This window comes from Papaver somniferum, chromosome 6, assembly GCF_003573695.1.
Source record: "Papaver somniferum cultivar HN1 chromosome 6, ASM357369v1, whole genome shotgun sequence".
NCBI lineage: Eukaryota > Viridiplantae > Streptophyta > Magnoliopsida > Ranunculales > Papaveraceae > Papaver > Papaver somniferum.
The window spans coordinates 146,397,313-146,416,934 of NC_039363.1; the positions used below are offsets into that span (position 1 = coordinate 146,397,313).

At 36.3% G+C, this 19,622-nt stretch overlaps 2 protein-coding genes, 1 non-coding gene and 1 pseudogene across 4 annotated transcripts; 2 read left to right on the top strand and 2 right to left on the bottom strand.

Annotated features, from left to right (window-relative positions):
- Positions 1–542: 542 nt before the first annotated feature.
- Positions 543–657, bottom strand: LOC113291992 (annotated as a pseudogene).
- Positions 658–2,604: 1,947 nt separating this feature from the next.
- LOC113289710 (glucan endo-1,3-beta-glucosidase 14-like) lies at positions 2,605–4,993 on the bottom strand. Its single transcript, XM_026539053.1, has 3 exons — positions 4,817–4,993; positions 3,535–4,679; positions 2,605–3,163 (listed from the first exon to the last, which is right to left on the bottom strand). The coding sequence occupies exons 1-3, from the start codon at positions 4,884–4,886 to the stop codon at positions 3,080–3,082; spliced, it is 1,299 nt and encodes a 432-aa protein (XP_026394838.1). The 5' UTR covers positions 4,887–4,993; the 3' UTR covers positions 2,605–3,079.
- Positions 4,994–12,346: 7,353 nt separating this feature from the next.
- On the top strand, positions 12,347–12,419 carry TRNAF-GAA. Its single transcript has one exon. It is a non-coding gene; the product is annotated as a tRNA-Phe (tRNA).
- Positions 12,420–13,209: 790 nt separating this feature from the next.
- LOC113289712 (interactor of constitutive active ROPs 4-like) lies at positions 13,210–16,348 on the top strand. Of its 2 annotated transcripts, none has more exons than XM_026539054.1 (3): positions 13,210–13,502; positions 14,322–14,385; positions 14,926–16,348. In XM_026539054.1, exons 2-3 carry the CDS (start codon positions 14,372–14,374, stop codon positions 16,034–16,036), a joined length of 1,125 nt encoding a protein of 374 aa, XP_026394839.1. In that variant the 5' UTR covers positions 13,210–13,502; positions 14,322–14,371; the 3' UTR covers positions 16,037–16,348. The 2 variants fall into 2 exon arrangements, with proteins under 2 accessions (XP_026394839.1, XP_026394840.1); XM_026539055.1 differs by having other exon boundaries at positions 14,343–14,385.
- The last annotated feature ends 3,274 nt before the right edge of the window (positions 16,349–19,622 follow it).

Sequence of the window (19,622 nt, forward strand, 5' to 3'; positions counted from 1 at the left end):
TTACAAAAAAATGGTCATAAAAGGGACTCCCTCCCTTTGGCCCTTCGATCGGTCGGCCCAAATATTAAGAAATGGTGCAAAACATTATCCTAGTAATCAAATGATATTTCTGCAAAATCTTTAAAGCCAAAATAAACATAAACGTGCATAATGTGCCACAAAAATAATGTTATTATTAGCTCCCCATGTCGTAGAACATTCAGGATAACCTTGTTATAAGTAGGATTTTTTTTTTGATCGGTCAAATAGAAAATTCATCAAAAAGAAGCATTTAAGAGGGGTATCTGAACTCAATGATTACAACCGAACAAAAAGGGGAACCGAAAGGGATTCGACTACCCAAAAAAACACACAAAAAAATTACTGAGGCAGGTATAATGAATCCCATAAAAAGATCACCATATTTACAGTGAACCCTAACATCCTTGTATTCGATTCGGCCCAAAAAGGAAGCTTGTAATTTGATATCTCTAATGAGGCTCGCCAAACTTTTCTTTTTATTATTTAAGACTCTTACACTTTGCTCTTTCCATATGCCCCACCATATTTAACATTATTTCTCGATTTTTGCATGTTATTCTTGCACAGGACCATGCTAATTTTCTTTGTATCGTCCCAATTTCATCAGATGTCCCCAAAGCGTTATTTCGAGAAAACTGAAAATATATTAGAAGTAGAATATACAACTTACAAGGGACAGATGCAAAGATGAATGAGCAAGCTCAAACCCGAAAAAGAATAAAATATATATATATATATATATATATATATATATATATAGCAAAGATTACAGAAACAAGAACTCTCCCAGTTGAGCAACGTTGGACAAAAATTAATTTGCACTAGCTAAAAAAAACAAAAAAACAAGAAAAGAAAAGAAAAGAAAAGAAGTTGAGATAACTAGCTTTATTAGTCTTTAGTGGATAGCCACATAACAAACATAATTTCCATCGCTCAATTCCAAAAGCTGAAAAGAGCAAAAGAGTTGGTTTTAATCCGTAATTGGCAATCAACCCACCCATAAGAAGATACTGACCACGAAGACTTCAACCTCCGATTGAGGATAACAAACTTTATCAAACTATCAGTGGACATTCCATCCAAATTTTTCTTCCAAAGTGAGAAATTCAAACTTGAAGTTTAATAGTGATATCTAATTCCCACTGAGGAAACTTATCAATTTGTGATGCACTATTGTCATATATCATATATATGTGTACGTAGTCGCACTCAACATCAGGTACCTAGCATGACCTGTATATGGTACACCAAGAGCAATCTTTTGTTGAGTGCTGTTGTCACGTACTCACGTTATCTAGTCACTTCGATAAGGCTGCTGCTATATCTAGTATGATGTTCACATCACCTTATCTAGCTAAAAGCATAGCTTTACACGCTTAGTAAGCTCACTTGCTATATATTGTCAAAAGCAATATAAAGCATCAAAGCAAGAATCAAGAAGGAAGTTTAAAAGCTCCAACTGATCGACAACAAATGAGCTAGTAGTTAGTCGATAGGCAGAAATTAGGCTGCAAGAAAGTCTTGAACTCTTCATGATTCATATGGGTCGATACCAGCTCTATTAAGGGCTGATATGAGTCCATGTAGGACAAAAAGTTTTTGACAATCCTGATCATTGGATCGATGGATTGGCATCATCCCCTAATAAAGCTGGTATCATCCCATATAAATCATGGAACTCTTGATCTTACGTAAAACGAATAAAATTAAGATACAAAATCATAGTAACGTGATGGGTCCATGATAGATTTTGTATATGAGCACATGGATGATGAAATGTCATTTGATGTTTGATTGTAGGCTCATGTGCCAAAAAGAGAAATGGGATCCAACATGAATCTGGTTGTACCATTTCATATATTCTAGTTGTCAAAAAAAAAAAAAGAAGAAGAAGAGATTAAGCAAATAAATACAGAAGAGAAAAGAGAGACAACCCCCTTTTTGCATTTGTGTGGTGTTCATGTGCGCATCATGCATAAACATGCATGTTTTAGTTGTTAATGTCGGCATGGAAAATCAAAAAGCTACAGACCCTTCCGGAAATAAGACCAAAAACAAGAAAAAAGGGTGATGCTAAGAGTTTGGGTCAGGACATAAAGCAGCGACCACTCTTGTCCATTCATGGATATATAGATAATATAAAGAAAACCCTGCAAAGTGGATCTACACTTCAAACATTTTCGTTGCATTTTCTCAAACCTAAGAGCCTTAAAAGCCAAGGGGAGAAACAAAAAAGGAACCCCAAAACTTTGATTCATGTATTCTATTACGAGCTTATGCAATTCCACGTCTAAAGCAGAGTATACTTTCTAATGAACCAATAGAAGTTGATTTGTATAAGTATGGTATCTGTATCACATGTGATCATGATTGAATTTCGTGTTGTAATCAAAACCTTTCGACTGATTGAATCGTGATCGCGAGTTTTTATATAGGTGGGCATATTAGAAAGGAGAATCACGCGACAAAGATACACCGTCAACGCAACGCACCGAATACTTTCGGCTGAAAAGTAAACTTCATTATTCAGACAAGATTAACAGAATAATATGAATGATATTACTTTGTATATTGATATTGATAGAAGAATTAAATCAGCATAAAATATATATTAATCTCGTGATGATAACAACATAAAATAATAATGAAATGGGATAATTACATGATGATTTAATGCTACAAAGTAAAATAACAAAAATGCTTTCCCTTTGCTATACGTGGTTTCTCGCTTTCTCATATCTCACATATATATGGACGTCGACGATAAGCTCATCTATATATTGTTGTTTGTGGACGTACATATATATCTTCACTAATATGAGCTAATCAATACTCTTTGAATGATGGAAAAGATAAGCATCTTGTATATTTTCTTGCGCAAGTAGTTGGCCAACTACCTCTTCATTTTGGTTCAGTTTTGTATATAGGAGCCCCTCCCTGCTACAGCCGCACCAGTTTAACGATGTCATCAGATGAATTTGTATATATGCACTTTGGTCGGGAGTACGGTGAAGAACCATACAAATCCAGCAGACCCAAATGCATCTAATTAACTTTTCTAGACTAATCTTCTATGTAAAACTTGGAATATCAATAGTAGGAATATCCAAGACCCCGTACTTTGGTATCCTTTTCTTGATGCCTGTTTCACAGGGAAAAAACAAAGAAAAGAATCTCAAAAAATAGTTAAGAAATATATGTAATTAATGCAAGTGAACCATCAAAGTTTGGCCATCCCATTGGGTTAAGTAACCTTAAGTTAGTGTTTGATCCTGTATCAATTGTACGACCACATTCATTGTCGATCAAATGATTAAGAACAAAATAAAACGGTCAAGGGAGTCAACTGTCAGTCCTACACCATCATACATGTGGGATACTTTTCAGCGCATATTACAAAAGGAAAAATGTTTGATGATCATATCCGTACGTATACAGGAGCGCCTAAAGAGAAGGTGTTAAATTATACAAATCAGAAAAATAAAAGTGAACGTTGCTGGAATTGATTATTACCTGATGAGTTGCAGAAGAAGTTAAAGAAATGGATGCAGATGTTGTTGCTGGTGTTATTGCGGTTGATGATGTTGTTGCTGTTGGCGATGATGTTGATGACGACGACGCTGGTGTTGTGGAAGTGGATGTTGGTGTCGTTGTTGATGCCAACGTCGTGATACCGACATTGTAAGTCATGGTTCCATCAGGTTCATAGAGACCATAGTTCCTTTCTGATGTCGGACCGGGTTTCATATCTTCATTAAACAAAGCAAATAAATAAACGTCAAGTTTCTGACTAGGCCTCAAAGGAGTTCCTTCATTTGCCATTTGCCTTCTCAACAAGTTTCTATTGTAAATCTGTGCATTTTCTGTGGTTGCGCCAACTTCATCTTGATCACCTTTTGATGGCCATCCTGTTTCAGAAACTTTTACTTCCAAGCCACCAAAACCCATTCTTGCAATAGCAAAAATAACAGCATCAACTTGTGCGTAAAGCATGTTGTCGTAGTGTAACTTTGTATAAGGATCGACCATTCCCGGGTTAGGGTTAAAAAGTACGTAATCCAAAGGAATTTTAGTAGGAGCATCTTTGTAAGCAAAATACGGGTAAGCATTGATCCAAAATGGAGCTCTAGTTGTGTACAAGAATTGTAACAATTGTTTCATAACTCCACTCAACTCGTCTTCGAAACTTCCAGCTGAAGGCGGGTAAGAATTGCTTAAAACAGCTGCAGAATTCGCCGTCGAAACATGCATATAAGTATCTAGTCCTAACTGTACCAGTGCTTGATGAATGCTGACCATAGCTGGAACTACATTTGATATTAACGTTTTATCGTCCATCGAGAAAATTTCATTACCAACTGCAATTCCAGAGATCCTTGTTGCCGGAAAATATGGTTTAATATGTGTGGTTACCCATTGAAGTGCTTCTTGTGGATCAACCAAAACATGAAGAATTTCGTTTTCTATCGTCACTATCAAATCAATACCGGTGTTTGCAAATGACGTTAAGATTTGAGGATTTGTGTCGTATATCCGTACTTTTGTAATCTTAAGGGAACTCAGAAGACCAAGAACTTGACTTGGTTGTGGTAAATTGTCGCCGATTTGACCATAATTTATCCCTAGTGTTGCATTACCTCTTCTTGTAAAGCCAATATCTGTTAAGAACCATTAAAAACCATGAAAAACTTGTTAAACTCGATTCATACAGAAGCATTAAGCAAAACATATACAATCCTACAACAACAACAGAAAAGAACAACTAAGTTTTAGTAGAAAGTAGAGAGAAAAAGACCTGAGGATAGGAGAGAAAGTAGAAAGATAATAATGTGAACTACGTTTGTTCTGCAAATGAAGATACCCATGAAGAACTGAGAGCAGAAAATTAGAGAAAGAGAAAGGGAGAGAGGGAGGGAGTAAAGAGAGAGAGAGGGAGAGGTCTTATATTGTGGAAAGAATATGATGAGACACTGTATTATGTGATGTAATGATAAATAATTCTTTTCTTTACTTGTTTGTAAGTGGTGACGTTAGTTAGTTGATGTCTTAACAAAGTTTCCTAAAAATGAAATCTACTATTCTCAATGTGTACACAAATATGGATAAAACGGTGCATATTTGTGAACTAGGTATTCTCATCTTCTCTACTCCATCTAGACGGCGGCACGGCTACTTTGTTTTGTCTTTTGGTGTTGCCTTAGCTTGTTATCGATTGTCGACATAATCAAGTTACGTCTTGAAAAACTCGGTCAAAATTGAAGGAACATGAAATGGTTATTATAATGGGTTTATATTGGATCTGGTTTGGGCCACTTTCATGTGAACACTCATTTGAGAACCCTGATATGGGGCTGCACCATTTGGGTTTGGAAGGATTTCTTTGTGTAAGGGTGTTCCTTTATATGCCTCAAAGTTACTAATAGGATCCATCTTTGCACCCTTTGATTTTATTTTATCTTCCTACTCATCAAAACTCTAATTATTATACACCCTGGAAGCGGGATTGAGGTTAAATAGTTACATGAATTTAAGTGAGATTTAAAAATAGGCTCAGCTTTAAAGAAACAAAATTTATTACTCATAAAATTTTGCAAATTATACAAGACCCTGTACTCCACTCACTTTTCTCATTGGAGTAATTTTTTTCTCGTTACCTTACCATCCAATTTTCTTGTCACTCAATTACAATTCACAACTGAACACATTTATGTCTACTGAGCTGACTCCACTAGAGTTTTCTCTACAAAACTCTTAGCTGCCGACTACTTGGTCAACTGTTACCAAAAACTTCTTAATATCCTAAATTTTCTTAACTTATCGAGTTTGACGATTAAACTGTAGTGTTACAACACTGCTCGGTCGAACTCATAAGTTTTGCTATCTCAAACTTGTTGTCAATGTTAGATGCACAAAATTATATCTTGATTTCTAGTCTACTAAAGTCAAGTCTCGGACTAGGTTTAAAAGTTGGTAGTTGAGTATCAGACATCACACAATAACCCTCGAAGATTGAAGATTAAAGATCAACGAAGACATTTGAAGAGTTTCATCAACAAAAGGTATGTGAAGACTGAACCATTTTATTTACTCACATGAATCTCCATTTTATCTATATGAGACTATGTCGTATGGATTCTAGTAGATTTAATATTCCAAATAAGAAATTTTGAGTCAAGCTTGTCTTGTTAAACATCTCGAAATATGATTCAAGCAATCAATGTTCATAGATCCTTAACAATCTTAGTTCGAAGTAATTTATTGTTCGAGAATTATGTTTATGTCATACAAATCGTATTGAAATTGCGCAAGTAATGATATTTGGGAATGTTTCAAAATACGAAAAGAAAGTTTCAAGAACTTACTGAAATATGGACTCAGGGTAGGTACATGTAACTAGTACGCATACCATAGATATCAGAGGTTTGCTAGCTTCTGTGTCCTAGTTGTCTGTTAGAGTCGTCCTCTATGAACCTAGGTTTTCTTTAAATAATATAATTAGGTTTATGACTTAAAGACTTCACTTAAGGATCTGTGAATCCAGGTCCGACTATCTTTACGTTGATAGTTAATTTGTGTATTATGATCCTGTTTCATTATGTTATCAAGGTTTTAGTAATCTCTTTCAGGGACGAGATAGATAGAAATCGCAAAGTTATCTTCGTCTCAGACTTTGTGATTCCTAAAGATACATATCTAAAACTCATCTTAATTGGTTGGTTTAAGATTGTTCTTGAGAGGTGGTTAATGTTCCAGGATTCTCAGCTAAATGAGTGTTAGTATTTCGGATTTGTGAGGTTTCCTAGCTTTGTCTATTGCAAATAAATTTTCAAGACTTGATATATTCATCTAAAGGGAAATCAAATAGGCTTATTAGTTAGAGGCAGATTGGTATTAAAATTATTCACTTAGGCTTAAGCAACTCTTGGGCTGTAAATGACGTCAGATAAGGGAATCAATCGCGTAAAGGTTGCGAGGTTTAAGAGACATAAGGAGCACGACTGTAGCTGAATTTCTTGGAGGATAAATTCGGTCTCAACTACATTCAAGTCCAAAGTCTTATAGTATGCTAGGGCCTGTAGCGGCTTAATAAAGTTCAATGTTCAAATCTAGACGAGGTCCCGTGGTTTTTCTGCAGGTGCAATTTTCCTCTTAACAAAACTTCTGGTGTCTTTTGTGTTTTCTTTTTCCGTATTACATTATTTTATCTTTATAATAGGAATAACACATGTAGTACGTAACCAATTCTAGTAGATAAGTCCATATTAAATATGCTCGATTACAAGACTCGTTCTTATAGAGTACGTATCTTGAAAGTAGATAAAAAGTTTCACACTTGGTAGAATTCTTTATTTGGGTACGATTAGATTGATTTTTGATTATCATCCAAGTATTCTTCTAAACAAACAGGTTCACGGACTCTTTTGTCTAGACATTCTAATTGTGAAGAAATAGAGATATAAACTTTATATACATATATTGTCAAGGATCATTAAATTGGTTTACTTGCAATTGTATTAGGTTTCGTCTATATAGGTTGCCGAACGAAAAAGTTGGTGGTGTACTTGGTAGTTGGTACCCCTCATTTTCATCTAGATATTGATTTTTCTTATATATGTATATACCAGAGTACCAGCTTATATTTAGACAAGTCTCTAATATTCTGTAATTTTACGAACTTGATTTATTGGGCATAATCAAGTTTACTTTCTCAATATTCTCCATTAAACTAGATTCGCTTATACCCCATATAGTTCCTTGAACTTGATGTAATTTTTGTGCATAATCGTGTTTGTGGTTTGGTCTTCCGTTGTATCCTTTTACTACCCATCTTATCTTGCGTATTGTTTTTTATCTTTTGGAATTTTTCTTTCCTCCCTAGACCTTTTTAACTTTAGGCCTTGCAACATTTTTCTTTGTCACATTTCCGTTGCAGAGTGACAAAATAGTGACACCTGATCTCCGCAGATATCATTTAGACCTCTCGTTCGCAAAGGTCTATCGCCTGAGCTTCCATATGATGATGATATTTCAATACTCTCTAATCTTGGAGGCAATATAGGTGGTGAAATTTCTTAAGCAACTAGTTCTACTGGCTCTTTTTTTTTTCTTCTTCTTCTTCCATGATTGAGGGAAAATTATCCTCTTTTTCTTGAACATCAAAGTCCCAGATGCCTTCTTCATCGAACTCCATGTCTATGCTTATGATGACCTTTCGATTGATTGCATCGTACAACTTGTATCTGTTAGATAGAGAGTCGTAACTCAATAATAAAGTATTTATTGATTAGTTTTAATGCTATTAATTAGTATATATTGATTAAACTTAGTTTTAGTGTTAGTTCTTAAATAGAAAAAAAAATGAAAGATAGTTAGTGCGACGAACCGAAAAATTTCGCCTCTATTGCCATGCTACGCAGGCTGAAACTCCCCGATGCGCCACTTGTTTCGCAGTAAACGGGCTTTAAATCTTTACTTCTCACCAGAAAATTATACGTTGATTTGCCATTGTAAACATGCTTCACAAGCATAATGCCTCAAACATAGCTTCCACACCCTTCCAACTTACCCTTGTTATGTTAAGGGTGAAAGGCCATAAAGACTAATGCTAACGCATTTTGCATGCATCACTGGATTCCGAGTCTTATCCAGGCATAAGACATGACTTGGAATTGCACATAGCCATTGGGAGCCTATTCCATCTTCCTTACTTCGCTTCGGCATGTAGCTGAAAGCGTGCATTGATCTTGCTCATGCCAAGGGTGTATCAGTCAGGCTCGTGTCATTCTTTCTTTGCGTGGTCCTTGTGATTATGCAAGCTCCCCTAACTTTCATATCTTGGCCATGCCCAATTCAAAATTTGTGCATACCTACTTCATATAGCTTGATATTAAGTATGAGCATCAAAGGAATTAACTGCAACTACCTCATCAAGTATGGCAACAATCGTCTCTTGTCTTGAATTTCCGAACCAGATGATATGAGTTACCAAAATGTTGCAATCATCTCTTAATTAAACGATAAGAGCGATAAAGTGTAGGACCAAAAATACTGCAACCCGTTGTTGCTGCCTATGTTCCCTACTCCGTAGCTCGAAGGGATCAAGCACATAATGTAGTTCATCCATGCTGGGACTAGAAACTAAAATTAACTCGTGCTGCAAGTCAAAAATCAAGAAAAGTATAGTCTGTATATGTCAAAGGGTCTTTCGCAAGTGATAGCATAACATACCTTTCCATTTGAATGCATTATAGTGGTACGTTCTTTATTTAACAACACAACAACAATGATGCTTACACATCATATGCTTCTTCATTGACAAGGATACACAACAAAATTGATGCTTTCGCATCAGATATGGTGTGTACTGGCCAAGTTTTATAGCTTATTAGCGCATTTTCCCTTAATGCACCTTTAACCCGACACCTCTTCCCAATATATGTCTTATTGACACTTTTAAAAATCGAAAAAAGGTATAGGATGGGTCATTTACCAAGCCCGCTTTCTTTCGCGACAATTAATTTTGAAAATAGCACCATAGTGATGTAATATCAATTCTCAGCCAATTCTCAAGTTGCGCGCAACACAAGATTGAGATGAAGCTTCATCTTTAATGACGCATCTTTGAGCATGCGTCATTCGAAAAGTGCGGATGTTATTGTTCGGATTTCAGTGAAGAGTCAAAATAAGAAGTGAAATTTTTCGTTGGTGTTTTAGATTATTGTGATTCAAGCAACAATTTGAGGAAGGTGACTCTTCAACTCGTAATGCATCTCTTAACGGAATCTGAAGATTTAATGTAGCTTGAATTCATCAAAAGAAATAAATTATAACAACCGAGATCGACTAACCAGATGAACAGTTTTGCTAATTAAAAGAGAGCAGAACCAAGGTTTTTTTGGAATGAAAACTTATGTTCACCTGATAACATGTAAGACAAATCGAAGTTTTTCTATAATATACACCTAAGTTCGACCGAAAAGTTGTCAGCCGAACCTTGGATGTACTTCGTTCATGAAGAATACCTAGAGGTTCGGCTGATAACACGCCAGCCGAACCTAGTTTTTTGAAAATATATCTAAGCTCGGATGACAAGTTATCAGGCAGATTTGAATTTCTTTTTCATTCCAAAAACAACATCAGGCTCGGCTGAATCGAGCAACAAAAAATAGAACAACCGAACTTAGCTAGCGTTGTCCTTCATAAAATGAAATCTGGCTATAGTTTTGGATTTAGTTATCAACTGAAATGGACTGTGCAGCTATAAAATTACGAACAATGCTAGCAACCAAACATAAGAAAAAAGAAAAGAAATGACTTGTGAGATTTTTGTAAAAAAAAGACGAGAATAAATGCTAACAATCGGGATTTGATTCCTTCTCTCCTACTTCACTTGGTTTGATAAGAACTTGGCAATCAACTCCTTATTTTTATTCTTTTTCCGAAAAATTAGATTTAATTTTTATAAGGTCATTTTTATAGATTGAGGTTAACTTAATAATTTACGTAGCTCTAAGACGCCCCTTATCACCGTTCTTAGGATATAGTTATCAATTTGTTGAACAAAAAAGTCCCCCAAAATAGGGATGGCGGATCCAGTACAGAGCTGGCAAACGGGCGGGCCGGGGCTGGCTTGTTACGGGTTACACGGGTACGGGTTAACACGGGCGAAAGCTTGCGGGTTGTTATTCTTCACGAATATTCATTTCTTCAACCCGCGCCCGTAGCGGGTAAAGCTTGCGGGTTCACGGGTTACCCCGGTTTAATTAATTAAAATTTAATTAAGTTAATTTGTGATCCTGAGGTCCATGGCCAGCCATTATCTTCTTCAGAAGACAAAAATTATCAAACCCTGACATCTCAATTCTCCTAGTTCTTTGATAAAGATCCATAGAACTTCAGTTTCTCCATTGTTCTTCTCTCTTTCTCAGGAATCTTCATAATCAGATCAGGTGATTAAACAAAAATATCAAAAAACTAACACAAACCCAGAATCAAATACCAAAAGACAAACATAACCGAGGTATTAAAACCTCAGAGCTATTGAGGAACAAAGGAATTAAAAACCGAGTAGCATTTCTATCACCAGAGCCTTCACGACCACAACAACACTTTCTTCAACTTCAATCCATCATCCAACTATAGAGCATCATAATCACAGTTCAACCACGAGCTCAAAATGGAGTCATCATCGCCAGCAAAAACTCATCAGCAATGCAGCAAACTTCATCGATTACAGCAGCTAGCATCACAGACTAGAGCTCCATTCAAACTCGAGACTCAAACCTCAATGGCAGCAGCAAACCACTCCGTCATTCACCACTGCATACCCTGTTAACCTTAGACCCTATCAAGCTTGAAACAACAGTTTATGTTCCATCCTCGTTAATCTTCCCGCATCACCACTATACCCATAATTCAAGTCCAAATCTCCAAGCAAATCTGTAAATATCACAAAATCTAAATCAATTAAGCAAATCAAATTTCAACAAAAAACCTGATTTGTAAAACTGATTCAATTAAGCAAATCTCTATTCAATTTAAACAAATCAATACCTTTGCCAGCAAATCTCTATTCCTTTAAATTCAAACTAAAACACCATTTCAAACAAAACCCCCAAATATAATCGTTGTTGTTGAGAGAATTGAAGCAATTGGCTTGAATCTCAATCCGAAAACACCACAGATCCCCTTTCAATTCACGACTTCTTCATCTTCTTTTTACTTAATTAACTTCAATAACAGCATTACTATTACTAACACCAACTGAACATTTTACCTCAACTCTCTCTCCCAATCTCACCATTATCATCTCTAATTCTCCACCAGCCGAAGAACGCAGAAGAAGAGAAGGAGTAGAAGAAAAAAAAAAGAGAAGAAAGAGAACGATGTCTATTCATTCAGTTTTAGGTTTAGCTTTTTATACCTAAACGTAGGGATATGATTAACCCTAGATAATCCAACGGTGAAATTAAATGTAGTTTATTAATTATTATTATTATACACGGGTTAACAGGATTATCCGCGGGTTTACGGGTCGGGCACGGGTTAACCCGTTTTCTCACAAGCCACCATTTCTCTAACCCTAATCCGGCTTGTTTATAACCCAGCCGAGCCGGGTACGGGTTTTCACGGGCCGGGCACGGGTTAATCCACGGATTTCGGCTTGTTTGCCGGCTCTAATCCAGTATGAGATTAAAGTTGGGCTGAACTTTGCCCATTTCTTGGGCTTTTGTTATCACTTTTGATTTGGCCTGCTAACTAGTAGGGGTGTAGACATAGTTATCTGCTCCGGCTATATACGATCAGCAAAGTCAGATATCAACATGCGGGGATAGCTCAGTTGGGAGAGCGTCAGACTGAAGATCTGAAGGTCGCGTGTTCGATCCACGCTCACCGCATATATCCATTTTGATTTTTGGCTTTCGTATTCGATCCCACATATTGATCTCTGGCTTTTAGGGTGCAAAAATGGAGTGTACATTCAGGGACATCCAATAAAACTGTGGTGCTTCATAAAATGGGGGTTTGTCATTAAGAAATAGATCAGTTTTCTGGAGGAAATAGTCGGTATGGCGCTAAACATCTCCAAGGTTATATTAGCCCTATGAGCAAGCAAGGTTTTTGGTTATACCAATTCTCAATTTCTACACACTTTCACTATTTTGGATGCTCTTAGGAAAATGCAGTATTTTGTAACCAAAATCCGTATGTACACGATCAAGACAAAGACCACTTATGCTTAAAAAAAAAAGAAAATACAAAGGCAAAGGCAAAGGCAAAGGCAACTTTATCTGAAAGGCATCGTGTTGATCTCAGATCATCCAGAGCTTTGTTCAAAAAGATAGTGTTGTTTTTTTATGGTCACCCGGACATGAAACGATTCTCATAAACAAACATAAAAATCTAACGCGGCAGCATAAAGACAACAGACGGAGTGCACGCACATAGACATATAGCCCCATGATCCACAGTAGAACACTAAAACTAAGATAAGACTAGCAAGATATAACCGTTAGATTGTCATTTAACTCAGGGAGTTAGGTTTATAAATGAATGCAGTATGGGGTCAGATTCCGTCAGAACCACAACAGTCTTTTTCCCTACACCTACGAAAAGTAAACGTTACCAGACGGGTGTATCTTGAGAGTTTAAAACGACGAATTGACTAAAGAGAGGAGAAAGCGAGACAGACAGGTTGTGGTTTTCTAGAGTACAAAAATAAGTGTGTTTTCCTCTGGCTTGTCATTTACCTCCTTCTCGAACTTTCAAAATTCAACTTTAATTCAAATCTATTTCAAAATTCATTGAGTTATATATTATGGAACTATTTGTTTGAAAATCCCTGTCAACATATACTACTCTGACCGAGACAAGGTTAGGTTCCCTCTCAACTTCTTCTTCTTCTCCACTTCCTTCATTACTTCATTCAAAAGATCTGGATATCAAGTTGATGCTGAGTAGCACACCGCATTGATACCGAGGTAACATTCAACTTCAACACTTGAATCTTCTTCTTCATCATTTTCTCATTTTTTATGTTTTTAATTGATCAACATATTTTCTCTCATCTTCTTCTACCGTTCCTTGTCCAAGCTTATTAGATCTGATTAAATTAAGTTTGGGGAGGAAGGATAATACTTCTGCTATTTTATAAATTTTTGCGTATATCTCATCAATATTTGGTTGTACTACCATGTAACTGTGCATTATCATCAATGCGGAAACTAGCTTTTGGATCTTTACCATGAGAAACACTTGAAATCTATCATAAGAATGTTTTTGATAACATTTTAATTCAATGCAGTGAAAAAGAATGTCTTTCAAACTCTAGGTAGCAAAAATCACGAAAATGCCACTGGGTATCAAATTTTGTGTTTGAATTTAGTAGTATACCCTACGCACCATGTGATTGGTAGATGGAGGAGAAGGATGGTTTCCTTTGCTCAATCACGTCGTGGGTCTTCCTGACCCACGTTAAAAGTAGGTCGATAAATGCTCCACCGGTATTATTTAATGTCTCTCGGGACAGTGTCAGTCTCTCTTTACTCCAAACTCTAAAGAGACAAAGATGAGAAATGACTCCCTTTATTATTCCAAAGAACAATTTCCTCAAAACATGAGGATAAAAAACTTTGAATTATTTGAGGAGCAAGTAAAAATATAGACTTTTCATACAAAGGGGGGCAGCATCTGAGCCACCATTTAGTGTACTGTTTTTTCCAAAAAATTTATTTGCTTTTATAAATTTAAAATAGTAGGAAGCCTTATTGAAATTAGTTTTGTTGTTGTTGCTCAACAAGGGTTTTCTTCCTCTGCATTAGTTTTCACGGCAAAGTATTGAAGAACACAGATGCCTAGAACAAGGTGAGCAAGATATACTCTCTTTTACCGTTTCCTGTAATTATTTTTTGGAGTTCAATTTTTTATTTGTAGTTACTTAAGTGTTGCAACTTCATTATATAGTTCTTTAACAATCCTTATATTCTAATTTCCTGGAATAATGCTTTGAATAAGCTGCTTTAGCCTTTAGCCATACACAGTCATTTATGTCACCTACAGAAAGTTACCTGGCATCTATCAAAAATCTTTAAGAAATGATTTTGCTGCTGTCTGGTTACAAGTAGATCAGGAAGACATGACTATCTGGGTTATTACTTATTACACATGTAATCGCTGAATTTAGCTTTCATGATTGGTATAATGGTACTGGTATTGGTATTTGCTATTTGGGTGCCATGTAAAATGTTTCGTAGTGTATGGCAATTCAATTCCAGCTAGTGTTGGAGTTTGATTAGACCCCTTAAGTCGCCTTATATAATTACGTTAAGATCAGTTATTGTTGTATAATTTCTTACAATTAGGCATTCCTTGCCTTAACCATTGGATTTTGATAAATGATACCAGGGAAAGAGTTTCTGAAGTGCCTCAAAGGCTATCTCCACGGCCTCCATTTCATACGAGGACATCTTCAAGTTCAGAGTCTGATCCGTTGCATCGTAGTCCTAAGCTAAGTGATCGTCGTTCTCCTCGTAGTGCTCAATCTGATCCCTTGAATCAGAAGAAGCTCGGAACTCGGGTTGCTGACTTGGAATCTCAATTAGGCCAAGCACAGCATGAACTCAAGAAACTGAAGGATCAGTTAGCTTCAGCTGAATGTGCAAAAAAGGAAGCTCAGGAGGAATTAGAGAAGAAAAAGAAAAAACCAGTTAACAATCCACCCCCTGACATTAAAGGGAACACAGTTTCTGCACTGCCTCCTACAGATATCCAGGAGGCCAAGGAAGAGATTAGGGAAATTCCAGACAAATCTTCTGAGGAGATCTCAAAAGAAACTGATGTATATGAAGTTCCTGTAAACACAGAGCTGGTCGAATCCAAGGTGGAACTGACTAAGCCTGTTGGTGAATCGCTTGATGTGGTCGAATTCGAGGGTGAAATTAAACATGCTGAGAAATCTTGTGAACCACCAGAGAATGCATTGGCTTTGTGGGAAGATGAGATTAATTTGCTGAAGACCAAATTACAAGAAAAAGAGGAAGAGTGTGAACATTTACGGGTAAATAATGAGAGCCAGAATATGCAAATAATAGAGGCCGCGATGGCTGTGGCGTCAGCTCAAGCGAAGGAAGAAGAAACAGCTTCCAAACTGAAACAAACTGGGATAGAATTAGAAGAGTCCAAGGCAAATGCTGTCAGACTAAAGCAGCAGTTAGAAGCTACTGAAGGACAAAAGGCAGAATTAGAATCGGAAATGAAAAAACTTAAAGTGCAGACGGAGCAATGGAGGAAAGCAGCCGATGCAGCTGCAGCTGTACTTTCTTCAGGAATTGATATGAATGGGAGAATTGGCGAGAGGTGTGGATCCATGGATAAGCAGCTTTTCAGTGGTGGGTATACTGGTTTTCATGGATCACCATACAACGATGAATTAGATGATGTGTTTGTAGGAGGAAAAAAGAAGGGTTCTGGCATTCGTATGTTTGGAGATTTGTGGAAGAAGAAGAGTCAGAAATGAGAATCTCTCTCCCAAATTCTCCTGCTTTACTTGGCTCAAAATCGTTTCCTAGCTTGCACTGTTACTTTTTATTTTTTTGTGAAACGGTTGCTTACGGTTTCGGGTTGCAGCATATCGTGGACTGCGTTGGTTTAGCAAATCTCAGATCGTACTGTAATGATTACTCATCTTTTGTTCAGTTCTTCAAAAACTTACATGTCCCTCAAATTTTGAAAAATCTTGTGCATGGTAGTTTCTGTGGTTCACATGATTTGAAAGTTCCCAACCATAAACAGGATTGTTTTATTTTCTTAACAAGAAAAAAAAAAAAAAGGCAAGCTAGATTATTATTTTTTAGATGGAAAGGATGAGTATATTAAAAAATTAGCAAATATAGTACGATAGGTTTACAACTTCGTTTTTATCGAAATACATTGGAGTGAAAGCTAGATTTTTTAGTTTTTATTGAATACATTGGAGTAAAAGCTAATCTTTTTTAATTTTGTGTTGAAAATGTGTAGACATATGTTGAAGATTTTTTATCCTTGCTTCTTTTGCAATGTAGTCCGCAGCAGAGTTATGTCTTCTATTTATATACTTCACCTGTGCTTAAGGTAATTCTTTCAGAATTGTTCGGCTTCTTGCAAAGTGTTTTTCGCTATCCAGGAGACTTCTATACTTACCTTCTTGATGTTGTCTGTCAAAGCTTTGCAGTCAGTGACTATGGAAACACTTGATAGTATGTTATCCTTTAACCAAGTAGCTGCTTTTAAGAGGGCTTTTGTTTACGCGTGAAAAGCTGAAGTAGCCCACTCTGAACCCGCTGATATATGCGTAAAAGTCTCATGATCCACTGAGTACAGTAAAAAGGCACAACCCAAGGATGCATCAATAAAGATCATCCAATAGGTGTTTATGTCAGACCAGCTATTCCTAGCTATCCCTTTTGGATGACTTTAGTGGGACTAGAGTTCAGGTATCTATTAATCTGAACCATGAAGTTTATTGGTTCGGGATTGATTTTTCAAAAATCACCAAACATCTATTTTTCCGGATGAACCATATGATTATTGTTATTTTTCCCGAAAAATTTGCAAAATCAGGGTCCGATAACCAGCCTTTAATCCAATCATTAACCGAGTTTGTGTTACTCCCGGTATTGATGGCTTCTAAAGAGAAACCGATCCATATAGATCTAGCAAAAGGACAAAATCTGAAAAGATATTGTTTAGTTTCCTGCTCCTGAGGATTGCACATCTGACAATGAGGGTCTACATCTGAATTATAGGCTCCAAGCCTGGATGAAGTGGGGAGTGCTTGTTGCGATAATTTCCAAATAAATAATCTTATTTTTGGGATTACTTGTATTTTCCATATTTTCTTCCAAGGGAAACAAATCAAATTATAATTTTCTTGATATTGGTTAACTAGAAAGTTGTAGATATTCTTTGCAGTGAAATTTCCTGACTGATGATACTTCCATCTTTTTTTTTTTTTTGTTCTTGTATCTTCGGCGTTATTGCTTGAATTTTTGCTCTGACATCTGGTTGAAAGTATTTGTTTAGTTTTTCTTTATCCGATGTATTTTCTTTTGTTAACAGCTCATGGACCAATTTTGGTGCCAGTTCTTGAATATTGGTCGTTTTTTACTTGCCAGACAAAATTATCCTTAATTGGGTTTATAACTTTTTGTATACTCGTCCAGATCCAGGAAAGATAAGAATTTCTAGAAGAATTTAGAGGGTGGGAGTTTGGGAAATATTTAGCTGAAAGTTGATCACGATCTTTGATTAGCCTACGAACAAGTTTCGTGAGTAGAGCTACATTGAAATGATGTGGATTTTTAATTCCTAATCCGCCTTGAGTAATAGGATTGCACATATTGTTCCAAGCCCTAATATATCCTCCTTTGCTATTGGTCATTCCACCATAAGTCTCTTTGCTTTCTATCCATTTGATCTATGTTTCTTTTGGTAATGCAAGGATTTGCATTTCGTATGTGGGGTAAGCTTGGAGAACAGATTTTATTAGCACTATTCTACCTGCCTAAGAAAGGAGTTTAGATTTTCAGTTTTGAAGGGTAACATGGTACTTTTGGAGGAGAGGTTCGAAATTCTCTTTCCTATTCTTATCAAAGAAAAGAGGTGTACCAAGATATCTATCATGTTTTGTCATCAACATGACTTTGAGGATTTTTGATATGATTTTTCCGTGTTACAAATAAATGCATTGGATGAAGTAAATCCCAGATTTTTGAAGATTAACCATTTTCCCAGTAATTTCCTCAAACCTTGATAAAATATCAAGAAAATTTTTTGTTTCCCCTAAATCGGCTTTTGTGAATAGGAAACAGTCACCGGAAAAGAAAATATGAGAAATGTTTGGGGCATGTTTGTTTATTTTAAATCCCGATTTTTTTTATCCGCTACCGCTTTTTGTAGGAGTCTAGAAAGAATTCCATGCAAATTACGAAAAGGTATGGAGATAGCGGATCACCTTGTCTTAATCCCCTCGATGTGGAAAAAATCAGCTCTGGAAAACCGTTCAGAAGGATGAAGAAGGAAGTGGTCGAAATACATTGCATGATAAGATATACCCAAGAGTCGTTAAATCCAAATGCAATTAGTGCCGAGTTAATGAATATCCACTCCACCCTATCAAAAGATTTTGACAGATCTAACTTTAACGCAAAAGGACCCTTTTTAGCTTTAGAAATTTTCATAAAGTGGATGAGTTCATAGGCTATGATGATGTTGTCAGTGATTTGTCTCTCCGGAAGGAAAGTGGATTGACTAGGGGAGATTAACTTATTCAGGATTGGGTTTAACCTGTTTGCTAGGATCTTGGATATGATCTAATAGATTGTATTACTTAGGTTGATTGGTCGGAAGTCGACTGGAGTTTGGGGGTGGCTATTTTTGGGATAAGGGTTATATAAGAGTGGTTAAACTCTGGATTAAGTATTCCAGTTTGAATGAAATCTTGAACAGTGAATATGATGTCTAGGCCCAAAATCTCCCAATTAGCTTTGAAGAAACCTGTTTGAAACCCATCTGGACCAGGGGCTCTCCACTGATTCATTTAGAAATAGTATTCCAAATTTCTTCTTTGGATGAAATTTTAATTAGAGATAGATTTTCAGCTTCTGAAATACAAGGCTTAATAATATTTGAAAGGTCACCCTCACAGTTATTATCTTGAGAAGTGCCTATCTAAGAGAAGTGATTCCCTAGAAGAGCATTTATTTGATCCCTATACGAAATCCAGAGCACATAGGGTTCTATAAAGGAATGAATAGAATTGATCCTTTTCCTATTGGAAGCTGAGGCATGGAAATATTTTGGGTTCTTGTCATATTCTTTAAAGAACTTATCCCTTGAAATATGATGGCGGTAATCATTTCTGATTTCATAGCATTTTCCCAATTCAGCTTGGAGGTTTTTTAATTTTTCTATATTTGTTGATATATTTTTAGATTTATGGATACCCTCTATCTTATTATTTAGGGATTCTATGTTTTTGTGGATATTTCCGAAAACATCTGAATTCCAATGAGCTAGATCCGACGAAAGGAGCTTAAGATTCAAGGAAAAATCTCTATGTGAGG

Excerpts from the sequence above, each read along its gene's own strand:
- LOC113289710 (XM_026539053.1), bottom strand. The coding sequence starts at position 4,886 with ATGGGTATCTTCATTTGCAGAACAAACGTAGTTCACATTATTATCTTT. Across the intron at positions 4,680-4,816 it reads ACTTTCTCTCCTATCCTCAG|ATATTGGCTTTACAAGAAGA; the intron begins GTCTTTTTCTCT and ends GGTTCTTAACAG. Across the intron at positions 3,164-3,534 it reads CTTCTTCTGCAACTCATCAG|GCATCAAGAAAAGGATACCA; the intron begins GTAATAATCAAT and ends CCTGTGAAACAG.